Source organism: Tauraco erythrolophus, chromosome 2 (genome assembly GCF_009769465.1).
Source record: "Tauraco erythrolophus isolate bTauEry1 chromosome 2, bTauEry1.pri, whole genome shotgun sequence".
NCBI lineage: Eukaryota > Metazoa > Chordata > Aves > Musophagiformes > Musophagidae > Tauraco > Tauraco erythrolophus.
In genome coordinates, this window is record NC_141466.1 from 119,688,767 (window position 1) to 119,706,555 (window position 17,789).

Consider the following 17,789-nt stretch of genomic DNA (forward strand, 5'->3'; position numbering starts at 1 on the left):
GGGGCACCGGGGCCCGCCCCGCCCCGCCGCGCGAGCGAGCGGGCGCGCGCCGAGGCGGAGGCCGGCGTTGAGGCGAGGGGCTCGGGTAGCCCCCCCCATCGCCAGCGGCGGCGGCGGGATGGCGGCGGCGGCGGCGGCCGGCGCGTTGGGCTCGGGCCCCGCCGCGGGGTCCCCGGCGGTGGCCGGCGGGCAGCGGCGATGGCGGTGGCCGGCCCCGGGCCGGTCCCGGTGCCCATGAACCTCTTTGCGACGTGGGAGATCGATCGTTCGGCGCCGAGCTGCGTGCCCAGGTGAGCCGTGCCGCCCGGGGCCTCGCCGGGGGCCGTACCGCTGCGCTGCGAGGGCCCTAGTGACCCCGGGGCCGATCGGGGCCGGAGATGGCACGGGCAGGGGGGAGGCAATCCCTGGCCGTCCTCCCGCTCCACCGGGATCTGCAGCCCCCGCAGCATCCCTGCCCCGCTGGGCCTGGGACCGCGCCCCCTCAGTGTAGGCTGGGCCTTGCCCCAGCCAGAGGCTGGATGCGCGGCGAACGGCTGCCCAGGCCGCCGTTCCCTCACCGTGCCGCCGGGTGTTCTTCCAGTAGGAGCAGCAGCAGCACCGGGGACCGGCGACGCTGGGTGTGCCAGCCCCGGATCGCGGCTGCGTTGGCTCCATTTTGCGGCCTCTGGCTAGTGTCCGCCGTGATGGCTGTGGAAGATCTCAGAGCAGGGTATATCATAGCGGCCATGCTGCTCCGAAAGCTGCCTCTTCACCCCCGAAGTGAGTGGTGGCCCTAGCAGCCAGTCCCCTGAATCCAGGCAGTAGCCCCTGGCATCCATGGGCCCGTGGGGTTACCTGTGTCACCCGCGCTCCAGACCATAGGTAACAGAAAAAAAGGATTCGCTGTGCTGCCAGCTGAACTCACACTCGTGTCTCTGGCAGAGCTGGAAGACAAGCTGAACGGTGTAAATGTCGTTGCTGACTGTATGGTTAAGGGTATGTCCAGGCTAGATGTGCTTACGGGAAGAATGCAAGACCTGTTTTGGAGCTTGGAGGTGCTGGATGTGTTAATGAGCTAGGTGTCTTTTGGCCCACTCATCAGACGTTGATCAGGAGGTCTTCTCATGAGTTAAGGGGCAGATTCAGGAGGTCACTCTGGATCCATGTATTTCTGGGCTGTGGTATGTGGTCTGGAAGTGATGTATTAAAGTGGTGCACAAAAACTAGAGGCATAACATTCAAGAGGGGAAAAATAATTGTTCCTGTAGGGCAGGAGAACACCAGGCTTTGTGAAAGGGCTACAGAAGGTTGATGTGTTTATAGGGAGAAGCTTGGTGACTGAGCGGCCAGATGGGTCAGAGTAGAAACTTTCCTAAATACTCTGAGCTAGTAGAGGAAGCCTGTGTGATTGCGGTGCCCAAGGAGGTCCTGGGCTGAGCAGGCAGCAAATGGGAAGGAGTTTGCAACATGTGTCTGTGAAAAGCCAGTGCACCTTTTGATGACACATGCTGAGGCTGTTGTGTAGACCAGGATTGTTCTATAGCTTTAAAGTGACTTGAGGTATTGTTTATTTGTGGGTAGGTTACTCCCAAGCTGGAATTTGGAGGGCAGGACGGAATTACCAGATTGACTCCCTGCAGAAAGAATAGAAATTCAGATACAGAGCACAGAACTTAGTGATGGTAAAGCATAGTCTTCACAAATGGAATTGATGCAAGAGCTAGAGAGGAGGAAATGCTTTGGGCAAACCAAAGACTGGGAACAGTGAGACCGAGTTTAGAAGTGGGTTACTTGAGTGGCTGAATGCCAGTGAGTGAGCACAAATGGTGCGTCACCAGTTTGAAAGTTGTTTGAAGAACTGCTCTTTGGCCCAGTGAATCCTGTGCCTTTTCACAAGGACAATTTCCATTACATTGTGTAGATGCTTATCCTAATGCACGAGCTTCTTGTGTGTTGATAGCCATGGGGGCAGCCCTCTGACATACCAGGTTGGAGAAAACTTGTCTAAAATTAATCTGAAATTTCATCTCTGGAACGTCTTCAAATGCAATGTTTGTTAGGATGGGAAGAAGCTGATGAAAGCCTATTCTTCCTTCAGAGGCCATGGCACTAACATGATGTGCTGCTATGCCTGTAGAGTCAGCAGGTGTCTGGTCAAGTCCTGTCAGGCCATAGTGACCGGTGTGAGACTGTGCTTCTGTGTTTTCTAGTATTCAGCTAGCCCAAGCTTTCCTGAGTGAGTGGGTCACAGATGGCCACCTATTTTCATCCTCTTCCTGAATTTTTCTTTGATACCTAGGGAAAAAAAATCATAGAATGAATGAGGTGGGTGTTTTGTGTTCTAATACCTGCTATCAGGCAGGTATTTGTGTTCGCTGAAACTAAAGGGAGGTCAATCCCCAAATCTGAGCTGGGTTAATAGCATATCTGTGTACCGTGCTTACTTATTGCTTGCCCATGTTCTTCCTCTGCTGATCTACTTGTAGAATGTTTTAGTCTTGATATTACGCTCTTCAGGGTAGAAACTCTGCTGTACTGTCTCAGCGCCCAGCACAGGTGGTCTCTGGTCTTATTGTGCTTTGGGGCTGGTAGTGGTGGGAAAATAATACCCACTTAAGGGCAATAATCCTTCTCCCTTGGGCCTCTCTGTCTCTACATGTGCATAGTCTCAATTCTTCCAGCCCTACGCATGTCTAGGGAAAGGAGAACTTTGCACTGATTTTAAAGCTATAGAACATGCTTTCTTTTTCTAGGCTCTGTATTGTAAGTCTTTGCTGTCCCTGTGCTCCTTCTTAGGTGTTTCATTTTCTGAAAATGCAGCTTCATCTGCTGCAGGAGTGAGTCCGGGCTAGATCAGCCTTTGTGGCGTTGCTCTGTGTTTGACTGTTAATGAAGGACAGTTGGGAAGTTGTCTTCAGGCCGTCAGGATTTCAGAGAGGCTGTCTGGGCCAGTAAAAATAGGCACTGTGAAGTATAAGCCCCAATGTACTGAACAGTTTAGTAGTATGACTGTAAGACTTCTGGTGCCTTGTAGGAGGATCTTGGCTTCTAAGATGAACTGTCACCCATAATGGAAGTCTTTCCTGCTGAATCAGAAATGTGCCACTGAACTAAGTCCACGTTTAGTTTTGGAAGTTGCCTTGCTCTCAGAATGGAGGTATCATCCGTCCTGCTGGGGTCTTTCTATTTTCAGGGCCAAGTTAAGAGAGATCTGTGAACTCTCAGTGCCCCTCCTATGAACGGAGTAAGCACAGCCTAGGCCCAGCTGCCTTGGCTCAAGTGGCTCTCAGGGGAGGCAGAGCTAATTTTCTGGGCAGTGGGCTATCATGCAGAGAGGCAGAAGGAAGTAAACACCTGGAAACCAAGCAAAATGTGCTTTGCATCTTCAGTTAGGCTAGTCACTGGGCTGGGGGTTATTGGCTTCCCATGGTGATGCCTTAGAAGGAAAGCAATCTTTGTGGATTCATGCTGCAGGGCGTGAAATAATCAATCAGCCTCAACTTCCACTCATAGTTATCTTGGTAAAAGTCTTCATAGTGGTGTTCTGAGGTGGGAGAAAGTGTCTTATTGTGAGACCATGCAAATAAGTACCCTTAAGGGTTGTAGCAGGTTTTCACGATGTGAAGACTCCAGGAAATGAACTAGAGCTTTTCCAAAGTAAAATGTCTATCTCCATCAAGGCAATGCCTTACTGTGTTTTCTTTGTTTTGTATGCTGATCAGGCAGTATGTTTGGAAAAATGTGTGAAAGGACTTAGTGCAAACATGCTTGGGGTTTTGTTCTTTCCAAGTAGCAGTATTTTTCAACCTCTGTTAATAGGACTGCTCTCCTTTTTTTTTTTTTCCCTTTAATATCTGAGAGCCCGTAAATGCAAGTTCTTAATTAGGAAACAAGATAAGATTGTGTGATTGTGTTCACTCTTACGCTTTTTCCATGACACAGCTGTTGTGTTCGGTGTTACGTGGATGTTGTTTCAGTGGTAAGTCATCACATTTCTAGTTAGAGGTGAGATATGAGCTGCATTTTCATTAACACGTCAGTATTGTTGAGCTCAGATTGCAAAGGCAGATTCTACCTGTACAAATCATGTTGTGAATGGCGCATCGAGGTTTCAAATACACTGTTTCCTCCGGAGTGCCTTGTATCTTAGTACAATGCATGAGCTCAAAAACATTCCCAGCCTTGCTGCCACCCACACAGCGTGCTCAAACACAGTGTCTCCTGTTTATGGTAGTCAGAAAAGCATTGACCTGGGGGAAACGCATGTGGTTTGGGCTCGCTTTGTGAGACTGTGCATGTGCACCTCCAGCATGTTGTGTTGCAGAAGGTGTTCTGAATTCTCCATCATTAAAATTCCCAAGTGTGCGTTTTGGAATGTTAGAGCCTAATGAATGTCTACTTGGAAGGAGAGCAGTTGTTGCAAGTACAACTGCTAATATCCCCTAAGTGCCAGCTACGGTGGTCCTTTGAAGTGCCACTAGGTGAATGTTCTCTGCCACCCTGTTGTCCTGTTTGGGTGGACAGTGTCTATCACCTGACATCTCATGGAGAATAGGGTAAGACTTCATTTGTGCAGCTGCTTTCCTTTGCCTGAGGTCAGGAAAGCCCAGCAGTGAGCAGTGCATGTCGTACAGCGTGGAGGAACGCGCTCTCCTCTGGCACAGCTGCATTCAACTGGGTTGGCAGCATCCCGCAGCCCATAAAGCAGGCAGCTCTGTCAGCTGTGGACTCAGGGATCTGTTTCCCTCTCTGCAAGGAGTATTGCCTGTCTTCTACAGCCCCTACTCTTAGAGTTTCCTTTTCTGAAGCTGATTTGGTGGTGAAGAGCCTCTGAACTGGGTGTTCCTTTAAGAAACACTTATTCCAGCTGGAATAACATGTATTTATCTGCCTGAGATGTTCTTGAGTGGTTTCCTGGGTAAATCAGGCATTTTCATGGTAAACTTCCAACCTCAGCAAAATCTGCTCCATTTGGGTAAGCTTCAGAGTTGCACCTCTGGGAACGTGAAATGATTCCAGATCCTTCCCTCAAAAGATACTATGATGCCGTGACAAACCAGAGTAACTCCAGGCAGGGAGTGCTTGGGAGAGGCCACAGTTTCTTGTAAGGAAACAGTCTCCTATAACTGGTGATATTTGCCATGTTTGAATGATGATTTCCTTTTAGTCCTATATAGAAAACAAAATGTTCTAAACAGCCATCAGATTGCTTGTTATTCTTAATATTGTGGGCTTGGCTACAAGCCTGCAACATAATACATCTGAAGTGTCATCCACTATCTGTCGCGCTCTGGGTCTTGTCTCTTGCCAAGGGGCATATTTGGGATTTCTCCATGGGCAGTGTTATGTTTCCCTTCTGAGCACATGCTAATTGATTTGGTGTCTGTTTTTCCTTCTTTCTGCTGGTTAGTGGAACTCAGGACGAGTGGCCCCTGCCAGTGTGACTGATGAGGGGGTGTGCTTCTTTCAGAATATTAATAGTGACTTTCCTGAAGGCTTAATTTAATTCGAAGTACCTGCCGCGCTGCCTCCCAGCCTTGCTCTCCAGTGTTTCATTCCTTAGCTGGGCTGTGTTAGCTTCCTTGTCAGTTGGCTTACCAAAAACATTACCTTGTTCTTATTCTGCTAGTGCCCCATGCCTGCTGGTTGTGCTTCCTCTGGCTACTTGGTTACTTGTGATTGATAAGTAACAGCCATGGAGTCTGCCCACAGAGCACTCCTCTGGGACGGAGATCCCTTGACCTTTATCCCGTCGAAAGAATAGATTGCTGAGCACTGGTATCTCGCGAGGTTCCCGCAGCAGACACATTCTTCGATGAAGTCTGTGCTGATGCTTTTGTGTAATTGTTTGTGACGTGGAATGATTCTAGATTGAATGCAGGTCTCCAATCAACTTCAGAAGAGGTTATTTCCAAAAATGAGCTAGAGGTGAGAAACATACTGCATTTTATAGTGTGCCAGATGACCTTCTGGGCAAGGCTTTTTTTTTTTTTTTTTTTGACTACATCAAAGCTGGTGGGTACTGTTTTGGGAAACAAGAAGTGAGAGTGTCTTACCCCTCTGTTTGGGATGTTGCAGCAGGAACCCCTCTCTGCCTGTGGGAAGCAGACAGCTGAAGTGATACTGCTCTTGTAGTTAGAAGTGTCTTAGATAAATGAGGCTTGTTTGGATGCTTCAGTGTAATCATTGAAGGAGAGATGCACTCCCTGCTCTGCAGTGCGATTCAGCCTCTGTACACACAGCCCAAAATTACACTGACTTTTTCTACAGGCCTGTTGCAATGCCATCTCCTTTATAATTTACTGCCCACTGTCATCTCTCATGCTCTTTCTGTTTCTCCTGTCTCATGCGGTCTAATCCAGTGAGGTATTCTGTTTAGTAAATAAAATCTTTTGTTGCTATTCTAGTTTTCTAGATTCTTGGTATTTTCCTAGTCACGCTGATTTTTACTGTAAATCTTTCTTATCATGCTTGTTATTCTTCAGTGTGAGCATATCTTAAGTAACATGAGATCCAAAGCCAGTGCATGTGGGACTATCTCCTGGACAGAAAATGGCCAGGTTCCATGCCCAGCTGTGTATTTTTAACTGTTTTTCTGTGCATATGATAACTAAATTCTCATCAGTATAGGTAGTTTGGGATGATGGCAGAACTCATGTTTTTGGTTCCATTTTCCAAAACTGAAAAACACTGACAATAAGCTGTTGTGCTGTTACAATGATAGCAGGGTTAGAATAAGAGTAGCTCTTTTGTAAGGGGTTCTGCTACTCTTTTCCTGTTCTTTAATACCTTTTCTCTACCAGGGAAGAAGATCATGTTCATCCAAAGCCTCTCATTGATTCTTATGCTATCTGATTTTCAGTAGCAGTTCAAGAAGTGTCTCTGAATCCATATTATTTAGATCAGGGTTTTTTTTAGATTTAAATTATTTGTGTATTTTTAGAAGAGCTCTCTTGTATTTGTTCTGCATTTTCCTCTGTGTTTCTTCAGCTATCTTCTAGTAGTCCATTTATTTTCTACCTTATCAATAGATTCACTTTCTTCTCATTGTTCCTTTCCCTCAAAAGCCCTGCACATGCCTGCTGATAATTTTGGCACTGTTCTCACTTTTTTTCCTTGCTTCTATCTAGCCTTGCACACCTGTAATTGAGTAATCTTTAGTTCTGAATCTTAATTTTTCTCTTTTCAAAGTAATTTGCTTTTATTCTCAGAATTTAGAGACTATTCCTCATGAAGCTGCAATGGCCACATCTTGTTCTTGTATGGCTTGTATTTTTCAGCTGGACTATGTTCTTGATGTGCTTGGGTTGTTTTTTAATGGCTTTTAGATATTTTTAACTGTTAATGAATATAATCTTTTCTCTTTTGTTAGACTTTCTGAATTTTCTTGTATATGCATCCCTGAAATACGGTCCCATAAGTCATCCCATTTCTTTCAGTCATCTCATACCTTATGCTTGAGGCTGCTTGCTCCAAGTATTCCTTCTTGTCTTGTGTGCTCCTTTGTCAGAAGCAGACTCAGGATGTCCATTTGAATTTCACAGCACAGTGTATATATGAATAATTTACTCATTTTTTCCTTGATGTTTGTCGAGTCCCTTGACTTCTCAAGCTTTTTCTCTGCCTATTACGTTCCTTAATCTCCAGACAAAAGGGCAACATTCCCATTACTCTGTATTTACACTTTGTTCATCTCACTTATACTTATTTGAGGATAACTCTATCTGTTGCAATACTGGTTTGTGGAAGCATGGACAAGTCACCCTTATTTCAGGGACCTGCTCCACCGATAAGGATATGAGCAGGGAACTGCATAGTACAGGCCCTGGTTATTAACAGCTTGTGTTGCAAGGGGATGAAAAGCCTATGCACAAATTTACCATTTTTGGTGAGAATCATTCTTTTGAGTGAAGAATGTTAACTGTGCAACTCTTTAGAATTAAACTTTTTTTTTTTTTAAATTTTTTTTAAATGTAGTATCTTTCTTACGGTTAGGAACAAGCCTGAAAAATGGATGCCCATGCTGGCTTGACACTGTTTCTTCCACAGGTCTGTATCACTGCTACTGTATTACTTCAGTCCCTCCCCTGCGCTTTCTTACCAGATGTATGTTCCCTTTTTCGTCAGTGTGTGTGGAGATCTCTACCAGGACAGTCTGGTCAATGGAGGATGCCCTGGGTTTTAAGCCACTGTAGCAGGGTTTGCCAAACAGATGTCTACCGGGAAATGAATAAATTCCAGCAGCAGAGAACTGGAGGAAGTTGGTGTGGATCAGTGAACCAACTTTGACCTAATTTAATTGCTTTTCCCAGCTTGGCTGCATTGGCATATCTCCAGCGGACTTGGAGGTGTACCTTAGCAAGCTCTGCCAGGTGATGAGCGTTAGGATGTAGCCTGTCCTGCATCCCCATTAGCACTTTCAAACTTGGTTGCCAAGGTACTTGTCACTGTGTCTGAAGCACTTGTTCTTTTCTTCCTGTAGACAAGGCTGCAAGTGGTGTTTTTGTAATCACTCACTGCTTTGTGGTGGTTATTTCATTAGCATATTTTATTTTAGCCTGGAGACACAGTGAGCAAGCCGTTTAGCAACAGATATCGTGGCAGACTGCTAGTGCTGTGGCTCCATGGAGGTGTGGTGCATTTGCACCTTGCCATGCCATCGACTGCTGCTCTCACCTAAGCTGGCAGTGCAGCATCTTTTGTTAAAGCAGTCTTGGGTTTGGGGACAGCTGATGCCACAATTCTGCTGCGTATGTAGGCAAAAAAGTTCAAAATGAGTTACATTTGTGAAAAAGTTCTGTGACGTTAGCCATACTAATGCTAATGCCTAATTTCAGCATGGCTAAAATGAGAGAAGAGCAATGTGCTGCTGCAGACTTCCACGTTTTTTCTGTCTGCACTGAGGCTGCTTTCGGGCAGACCCCAAGTGAACAGGTGGAAGTTCAAAAACAGTGGTCTTAAGTAAAGCAATGACCAGTTAAAGATGTCATGTTTCCCAAGTAATGTACACTTTCTGTTGCCTATAAAAAAATAATTTAAAAAGTTTGCTGCAGCATGTAGCCTTACTACTGACCTGTGGATTGTTTAGTAAGCATTTTGTAATGTTTCTAGGGAGGCTATTATGCAGAGGCAGTAAATTTGGTCACATGATTTTTGTTAAACAAGTAACTTGTTTGAAAATAGAGCAAATTAAAAGATGACGTTGTGGTTTGGACATTGAAGTGAGGCTTAGATTCAGATCCAGGATCTGAAGTTGCTCACTCCTCTTCCAGTTCAAGTAACCCTTTCCCTGCCTGAAGCCATAGCTATGGCTCACGTTACTGCTCTCCTCACTTTGTTCCCAGCTGCTTGTTTCCATGCTGCAGTGATTCTGTTTCCTTGCGTGTATTAGGGCAACGGTGGAGTTGTATTGTAAAGCAGAAATGATCTTGAGGTGTGGCAGGGTTGCTCTCAAAGCCAATGTCTTGCAACGTGGTGCCAGCACTCATAAAGGAAGAAATCTGTCCTTCTTGGGAAAAACAGAGCCTTACAAGACTGCCTATACACTCTGTTGCCTTTCCCTGAGCTGGAAAGATGAAGGTGAAGCCAGAGGAAATGGCTGGGGATTCTTCCCTGGATTCCACAGACTGGAGAGCTGGGCTAGGAAGCCTGAGGGTGCTCAGAAAAGGGCAACTGGAGAGAAACCATCTGAGAGCCAGATCACCAGCAGAGCTTTCCTTGCTGTCTAATCTGGATGCTGCTGGCTGGGAGTCCCCTGAACAGGCTCAGAGGACCATGGGAACTGGTGGAGTCTGGAGGAAGGTTTGGGGAGCAGTACATGGAAATCAGTTGGGATTTTTTGGACTTTCTGCTGAGGTTTTAAGGGCTCTTTGTGCTGAGCAAAGGTGTGCTCCTGGTAGGGACAATTAATGTCTGCGTAGCTTGCAGTGGAGCATGAGAGAGGCTAAGGGTTGTGTGACTGTGTAGCATGCTGTGCATGCTGGGACAGGCTGTCTGGACAGATCCTAATGCTTCCTCAGGAGATGCTTCTTGACAATGTGCTTATTATCTGGAAATCAACTTGTGTGACAGGAGGTGCCAGGAGGCTACAGCAGAGTCTCGTATCCTGTTGTGGTAGATGCTGCATGATGTGCTATAATGAAACGCTTGCCTGTGCTGTAGGGGTTGCTCCATGGTTTGGACAGGCATGGGTGAGGGGGAAGCAGATGTGAAGTGATTCATCCAACAGTTAAAAGTGGCAGAGACGGATTAAATCTCCTCTCTCTGCCTGGAATCAGATCTTAACCCTAAGTTGCTTCCTTCTGTAAAAGCAGTGAAGTCTCACTGTAGCAGAGCCTGAGGGATGTGGTTTTATCACTGCAACTCTCCTGTGCACATGGTGGGGCAGCAGTTGTTTGGTATGGTTTGTCCTCAATTAATTTTCCTTTTTTTTTTTTTCTTTTCCTCTCTAAATGTTTGGGATTTGTGAATAGCACAGCAAATGAGTCATAGTCTCACACAGGAGACTACCAAGAAAATACACAATGTCTGTCCATCTCTCCCAGCTTCTGATCTGTTTGCCCTATTTTGTCCTGGCTTGTCAAGGGCAACTGCCTCAAAGTACCACATTTCATAGAAATCAGTGGTTAGAGGGAGATTGGTTGTCCTGTTAGATCCCCTGTGAGGGAGAACCTGGCTAGCTCCCAACCCCTTGTTTGCAGGCTGATGTGCCTGTGTGCGTGGAGGAGATAACTCTCAACCATCCTCAAGGTTTGCTGTCTTTTTGCAGTGGGGTGGTGCTAAGAGTCAGGACAGCGGGGAAGGAGAGAAGACAGCCTGGAAAGAGCCGATGTAAGTGCGGGAAAGGGAGTGGGAGAGAATGGTGTGTTTTCTGGCTAAGCCATTCCATGACTAGTAGCAGTAGTTTAAGCACAATTTGAGTGGTGATCTTTCCAGTGATGGGTCTGTGTGGGTATTTAATGTGAAAGGATGCACAGTGATGGGAGAATTCGTTCAAGGAGCCTGTTTCATGCATTGTTTGTGTGGCAAGGTGCACTGGTTCCTTACATACATAGGTAAATGTGCCTTTAAACCAGTAAGGTGAGAAGCTCAGCTGTAAGTAGGAGGCAAAATTAACAACCCTAAACACCCCTCTTAGGCAATTAGAGGAGGAAAGGTTTAACAGCCACCCCCCTGCCTTGTGACTTCTGCCTACTCAGAGACTAGCCGAGAGGAGGGAAAGGAAATCTCTTAACCTTATTACTGTTTGTGACTACAGTAAGCAATCCAGTTACTGCCATCCTTTAATCCTGACACTGCTGAACAGAGGAGTCTTGGTTTTATACCCTTGCAAGCAGGGATGTGGTGTCTGTGAAGGAAATCACAAAGCATCTTTGTGCCTTGACCATTACCTGAAGAAACTGTGATGAGGCTTCACACCAATCGCTTGGAGTTTGTCCAAGGAGTGTGGGAACAGTTGACCCCAAAATTTGAATCCTGTCTGTCTGTCCGGGTAAGGAATGACTGCCTGGCTGCAATTCGGTTCTCCAGCCTCTCTTTTTAAGCAACCAGGACACTTCCTTCGTAGATCTAAGTGTCTTTTGAGGGAAGTTTGGAGCTTTCAGCAGATCCTGATAGTTCCTTCCTCTTCAGAAGAGGAATCTTGAAAAGCATGTTCCAAAGGCCACTTCTACCACTGCATCCATGGTTATTTCTCCTCTGGGTATCTAGCAGAGCTGTGAGATATGTAAGAAACTGTGCTGTAGGCTGTAGTAGCTTGTGTCTGTGCCAGGGGAATGGTGTTCTTTGGACGAGATGCGGAAAAGCAAAAATGGTTGGTGATGGGATAGCAGAAGTGGTCAACGTCCCAGCTAGATGCTCCTGCGAACAGAAGGCAGAACACTTAGTCATTGGCCCCCAGAAGATCTTATATTCTCTTCTGAAAAATGATGAAGCACTTTTGTTGTGTCCAGTCCTGATTGTAGTGGCAAACGCTCCTGTTGACATGAATATGAATAGGTTTTGGGTCCCAAGTGACAAAAGATTAATAACTCTGCTTAATTATAACCTAATTTTTTTCCTAATACTCTGAAAGTAAATGACTTTTCAAGGAGAATTGGCTGTGAGAAGTGCAGGATGTCAGAACTCTCTTGGGGAAGAAAGCAAAACTGAGTAGATCAAGGTTTAAAATCCAGGGTAGCTTTGTGTGAGAGAAGTTCTGTAGTCTCTGCCTTCAGAGTAGATGTGATTTTGAGCCAAATAAACTTTGTCGAGGTTAGAAGTGTTCAGTGTAGGTATTTTCCAGGGTGGTTCCAGCCTCAGCTGTCCAGATAGAGATAATTCTACAGAGCACCTTCCCTGAGATACCTGACAGCACAGCACCCTGAAAGAGGCTATGAAAAGGAAGTGTAGAGTTATGTGTTATTTTGTCAGCACTAGTTATATTTGATGGAATAAGTAAAGCACGTGAAGATTCAGAATTCAATTCCTGTTATCCAGAACAAACATTTGCTGCTGAGAGCCCTCAAGAAGGATCCCTGAGTTGTCAATAATGCAGCTGAATTGATACCCGGTATGATTTCTCTGTGTAAGCAGTAGGGCACAGAGCAAGATGAAGGACTTTATCAGAAGCAGCAGCAGCAGGTAGAACAAAACATGCTTAAAAAAGGAATCTTCTTAAAAAAAAAAAAAGAAGAAAAAAACCCACAAACGTAGGTTGTTGACAATGTGAGGATTTCTAGAAGTACCTTTGAGTATCCTGGCTCTTAGTTCTTGACTAACTGTGGGAGGTAAAGCCACTGAAGGGGAAATAACTTGCTTCTTTCTGAAGGTTGGGAGAGAGAATCTCAGACTGCCTGAAAGGAGACTTTTGAACAACTTCTTCCCTTATTTTGCAATAGCAAATCTTTTCTTCCCACAAAATATGTGGTGTATGTTCTGTAGAGCATTTATGGCTCTTTGGGCATGTAACTGAAACACACATGCTTGAGCACCACCGCCCCCTCTTCGTCCCCACCTGAAAGACAAAAGATGGACCTCAGCAACAAGTTACCACCCTTGTCAAGAACATTTTGGAAATGCATGCACAACAGAAGACCATTGAATTGGAGCTGTGGTGACATGTCCTTCCTGTGTCTCCCTGTATCTGTGGACTCTTTTCGGAGTGTCAGTTCTGTGTGCTAGCTTCCATACCTGTAGGGTGCTCATGGGGTTGCAAGTGACAGTTACCTAATGATGAGAGGTGGTGATGGAGAGTATTTGAAATGCTGCCTTTGAAATGCATGTCTTGGCTCCCCCAGCATGCTTGTCCTGGAAATCATGCTGGCACTGTGCTCTGCTTCTTGTGCGTCATCCTCCTCCTCGCACAAAGGTGCTCAGCCTTTTAGAAAAGCCATAAATCCATTTAAAGCAAACAAGTTGCTAGCTGGTACTGGCTATGTCTCTGGTGCAGGTGTAGGGAGAGGGGCAAAAATGGAGGAGATTTTGTGTTCTTCTGTCCTGTTAAACCCAAAGCTGTTTTGCAACTATCACTGTGCTGGGGCTTTGGTAGTGGAGGAAGGGCTGCAGAGGTAGCCCCTGTAAGGAGATTTGAGAAGCTTCCCTGGCTCCAAAACCAGTTGGACCTGCCCCTGGCCTAGCTGGACTCACCTCAGGCCAGGGCTGAGCCCATCAGTGCCTCTACGAATGCCCTATTTAAGAAGGGGACATAGGAACCCAAACCAGCCTGAACCTACAGCAAAGAGAGGGAGCAGGTCCCCTGGCCTCCCAGGTGGGTGGCTGCCTGTGCTGGGCTGCCACCACTCGACTAGAGATGGCCACGGCATCAAGGCTTGGAGAGCTTCAAAGTGCCCCACTGCTGGGGTGCCTGCTGGGTGAAGTTTGTTCCTGTCAGGACTACCGAGGTTCGTTGGCCCCGGCATGGTTGCAATGGAGAGAGGAGTGTGCGAGAGAAACAACTACAGTGACACCAAGATCAGTGAAGATGGAGCAGGAGGAGGTGTGCCAGAGCTGAGATTCCCCTGCAGCCCGTGGTGAGATGGCAGGTGGCCCCCCTGCCACCTGTGGGGATGACCAGTGGAGCAGAGATCCACCTGCAGCCTGTGGAGGACCCCACACTGAAGCACAGATGCCTGTGCCCAAAAGAGTTCGTAGAGGACCGTCTTCCATGGGAAAAGACCCCACACTGCTGGAGATTGATGGTGGAGCAGAGATGCAGCTGCAGTCTGTGGGAAGGAACCCTATGCTGGAGCAGGTGGCTGCGCCCTAAGAGGCTGTGACTGTGTGGGAAAAGCCCACACAGGAGCCATCTGGTGGGTAATGATTGTGTCCTAGGGGAACGACTCAGCGTTGGAGAAGTTCATGGAGAACTGTGTCCTGTGGGAAAGGACCCCATGTTGGAGCAGGGGAAGAGTGTAAGGAGACCTTCCCCTTAAGGAAGGAGCAGCAGAAACAGCATATGATGAACTGACCTGCAACCCCCATTCCCTATCCCCTGGGAAGAAGGGATGGGTGGAGGGAAGATGTTTCGAAGATCTGGCTTTGCCTCTTTCTCCCCTTCCCTCCCCTCCCCTCTCCTCCCCTCTCTTCCTGATAACAAATTAAATTGATTTGTCCTCAAGCCAAGTCTGTTTTGTCTGAGGCCGTGGTTGATGGGTGATCTCTACCTGTTTTTATCTTGACCTCCAGGCTTTTTGTTACATTTTTCTTATCTCTTCCCCATGGGGTGGGGAAAGGAGAAGGAGGAGTGAGCGAGCGGCCCTGTGGTAGCTTAGCTGCCAGCTGGGCTAAACCACAGCAATCAGTAAAGGACAGTAGGAACACCAGCCTGTGGTATTTGCTTAGGATCCCTCTGATTCCCACAGTTCTCAAGCTTTTCTCTGTTTCCTACGACATGCAAATTATATAAAGGACAGGTGAGGCTGGGTGAGAGACGGCCATGCTTTGCACTTGCTAATTTTCTTTCCTTTATATTCTTGGGATTTGTACTACCTTGAGATTTCCCATATTTCAGCTATGATACAAATATTTTGAAGGATTAAGCCTTAATGTTAGGATTAGATAAAAGGGGTGTTGAGGGAAGCAGTCTGTTTTTTGCATAGTGACCTTGTTGTTGTTGTGTGTGGACAACCTGCAAAGTTTGGGAGGAGAAACAGCTCCTGAACAAACCGTTTGTTGAGTAGATCTGCTAAAGACAGATGGGGTGGGATGGCAACTGCTAGTGACCTGGTAGTAAAATGACCAGGCCACTGAATCAGAGTAGCAGGGAGATTTTCAGGCTTGGGAATTGGTAAGAGGTTGTGTATGACTGATTCAAAAGAGCCTTTCAGTGTTGTGCTGTGTCGCACTTCAAGATGCGAATGTGCAGCTGTTGCCAATCTCAGATCTTCCGCCTTTGGTTTTGACATGCTGTCTTAAGGCTTACAGCCTGAAACACAAGGATTTATTGCTTGTGCTGACTTTCACCACGCTCTTTCGCTAACATTAAGTTGCCCCAGTGGAGGACAAACTTAGAGCAAGTTCACTAAGTTGAATGCTTCCTTTCCTCTGCCTTAGGCCTGCATGCTTTGGGGAGTGAGCCTCATAACCTCTCTTGCAGTATGTATGCAGGTCCACAACAAGCACACCCGAAGTGTGATTTTATTTTTTCCTTCTCTAACAGAAGGCCTTGAGACATGAAAAGCTAGGAAAAAATCTTGCTCTTCCATGTGGACACATCTGAGAACAAAAGTGTTGAGAATTGCCCAGGACCCACAGTGCCCATCTTCCCCATCCTCGTAGAATTTGGCACGTGGTTTCTGTTGCATTGACAGTAGGAGGTTTCCTGTAAAGCTTTGTGATTCTTAAGGCAGGCTTCAATTTCTTTTTAGTTTGCCTGCTGAGGTGGTGCTTGTGGGGAATGTCATCCTCTGAATATCAAGGATAGCAGCTTCCCTGTCCTTACGAGTAAATATCTGATTTTGAAGGCGTATGCAGACCTTGCTCTGAAGGAAGATATCTGATTAAGTAATTTTCCATTAGGACAAGCTGTGTGTTTCCTGGTGGCTGCAGCTTCTAGATGAAATGAGTGAGATCCTCCTGCAGCATATGTTTTAGAATCAAATCTTCTCTGTGCTGTGAATTACTAGGCTACGTCCAGTTACAAAGCTGAATGCAAAATCTTGCCTCTGAGTGCAGACAGCTCCTGAGGCCACAGCTCCAGAGTGTAACAAACGTCTTGAGCTTTAGGTTGTTCTTCAGGCACCTACTTTATTGCAGATCTGAGTATGAGGTGTGTGCTTGAGTTTTTTCCCCTGTCCTTTGGGATGCATTTGGAGCTGTTTCTCAATGACTGTTGGCAGACTTCCAGTCTCTTGCTGCTTTGCTAAATCACCTGTAGTGTGAGTAGTTTAGTAACACATGAGAATTGCAGCAAGCGTAAGGTGGAATGACTGCAGTGTGTGGAGTACACTGTTGTGCCCTGGGAGTGCAGATAGAAAAGCATGCCTGAAAGTGGTGTTTGGGGTGACTGATTAGTATGAATTTGAGTGCAAATCCAGCGCTTACTCCCAGCAGCTGACGTCACTAGGAAGGGATAAGCTGGTAGGAGTTGTTTTCTCTCTTCTGAGTTGGTTTTCTCACCAACCCAAAGGAGAATGGAGTACTGTGGCAAGGATGCTGAGAAGCTGCCCCTTCACAGAAGAGCGTTGCCTAGTGGGACTCTAGAGCTAGCAGCAGCTCTGCTGGAAGGCAAAAAGAGGGTTTGATGAAAATCTACTCTGAAACATGGCTGTTGGAAGGATACTATATTTTTGATTTCTTCTGACTTCTATTTTCTCTTGTATGGACTTGGGTAGGGTTAGTCAGCATGTTTTTGGTGGAGAGGAGACAATCTGCCTGCTTTCCAGTCTTTTCTAAGGAAACTTGTCACTCAGTGGGTGATGCGAGAAATGCCAGCTTTCCAGGCAGTGGTGCTGCTAGAAATGAGCACCCCTTGCCTTTACTCCTTCCTGCCGAGAAACCTCCTCTTCCAGTGCACCTGAAACCCTGCCCTCCCTCCTCTTTTCCAGAAGAGATGGGAAGGGGTGTGCAAGCTATCTGTGAAGTATCTACTAGAGATATTGATCTCCCATTGGTGGCTCTGCTTTTAGACAAAGCAGGGGGCTGGATAATTACAAATATTCTTTCTTAGAAAAAAAAAAATCAAGTTTTTCTCAAGCAGAACCCCACCATTTCCTCTCAGTTGCTTCTCCTTGGGCATACGGAGAAAAGAAAAGCTGTCTGCAGCCCTTCTGAAAGTTGCCCAAAAGTTTAGTTGACCATGGTGTGAAGCAAATCCTGCAGCTGCACTGATGTCCTTTGTAGGGTGATTGGTTCACATACTTCAGGTGTTAGGCGAGTGTGTTACGATACGATAGAAGACACATTTACAGTTCAAATATCATAGGATCTCCTGAGTTGGAAGGGATCCATGAGGATCTTTGAGTCCAACTCCTGACTCCACACAGGGCAACCTAAAAGTCTTGCACTTTAGATGGAAATGAATGCTTCCAAACCTTGCAGCAGGTAAAGCAATATTAAGTATGTGGGTTCAGGTAACTCAGTGGTGGGGCCTGCGCCAGGGAGGAAAAGGTAGAGAACGGTAAAGCCCACCAGACAACCAGCCATCTGAGCACTTGACATGGGAACTGACTGTGGACAGCTTGTGCAGATGGTTGTGTGCAGTTAAGCTCTGCTATCTGCTTGAGATGCAGCAGAACAGATGGGTCATGGTGTACTGCACTCTGGGTGCTTAGACTGTAACCTGCTGCAAGGTTGGGAGGATGGATGAAGAACATCTAAAGAACATCTTGTAG

The 17,789-nt window shown here is 46.5% G+C and overlaps 1 protein-coding gene across 1 annotated transcript in view; it reads left to right on the top strand.

Moving 5' to 3' along the window:
• The first annotated feature begins 231 nt into the window (after positions 1-231).
• The window catches only part of LOC104375031 (phosphofurin acidic cluster sorting protein 2-like), an 82,008-nt gene continuing 64,450 nt past the window's right edge, over positions 232-17,789 (top strand). The window contains exon 1 of the mRNA XM_086630613.1: positions 232-290. Coding sequence (XP_086486739.1) covers positions 235-290 — 56 coding nt within the window. The 5' untranslated portion in view covers positions 232-234. The remainder of the gene's footprint in view (positions 291-17,789) is intronic.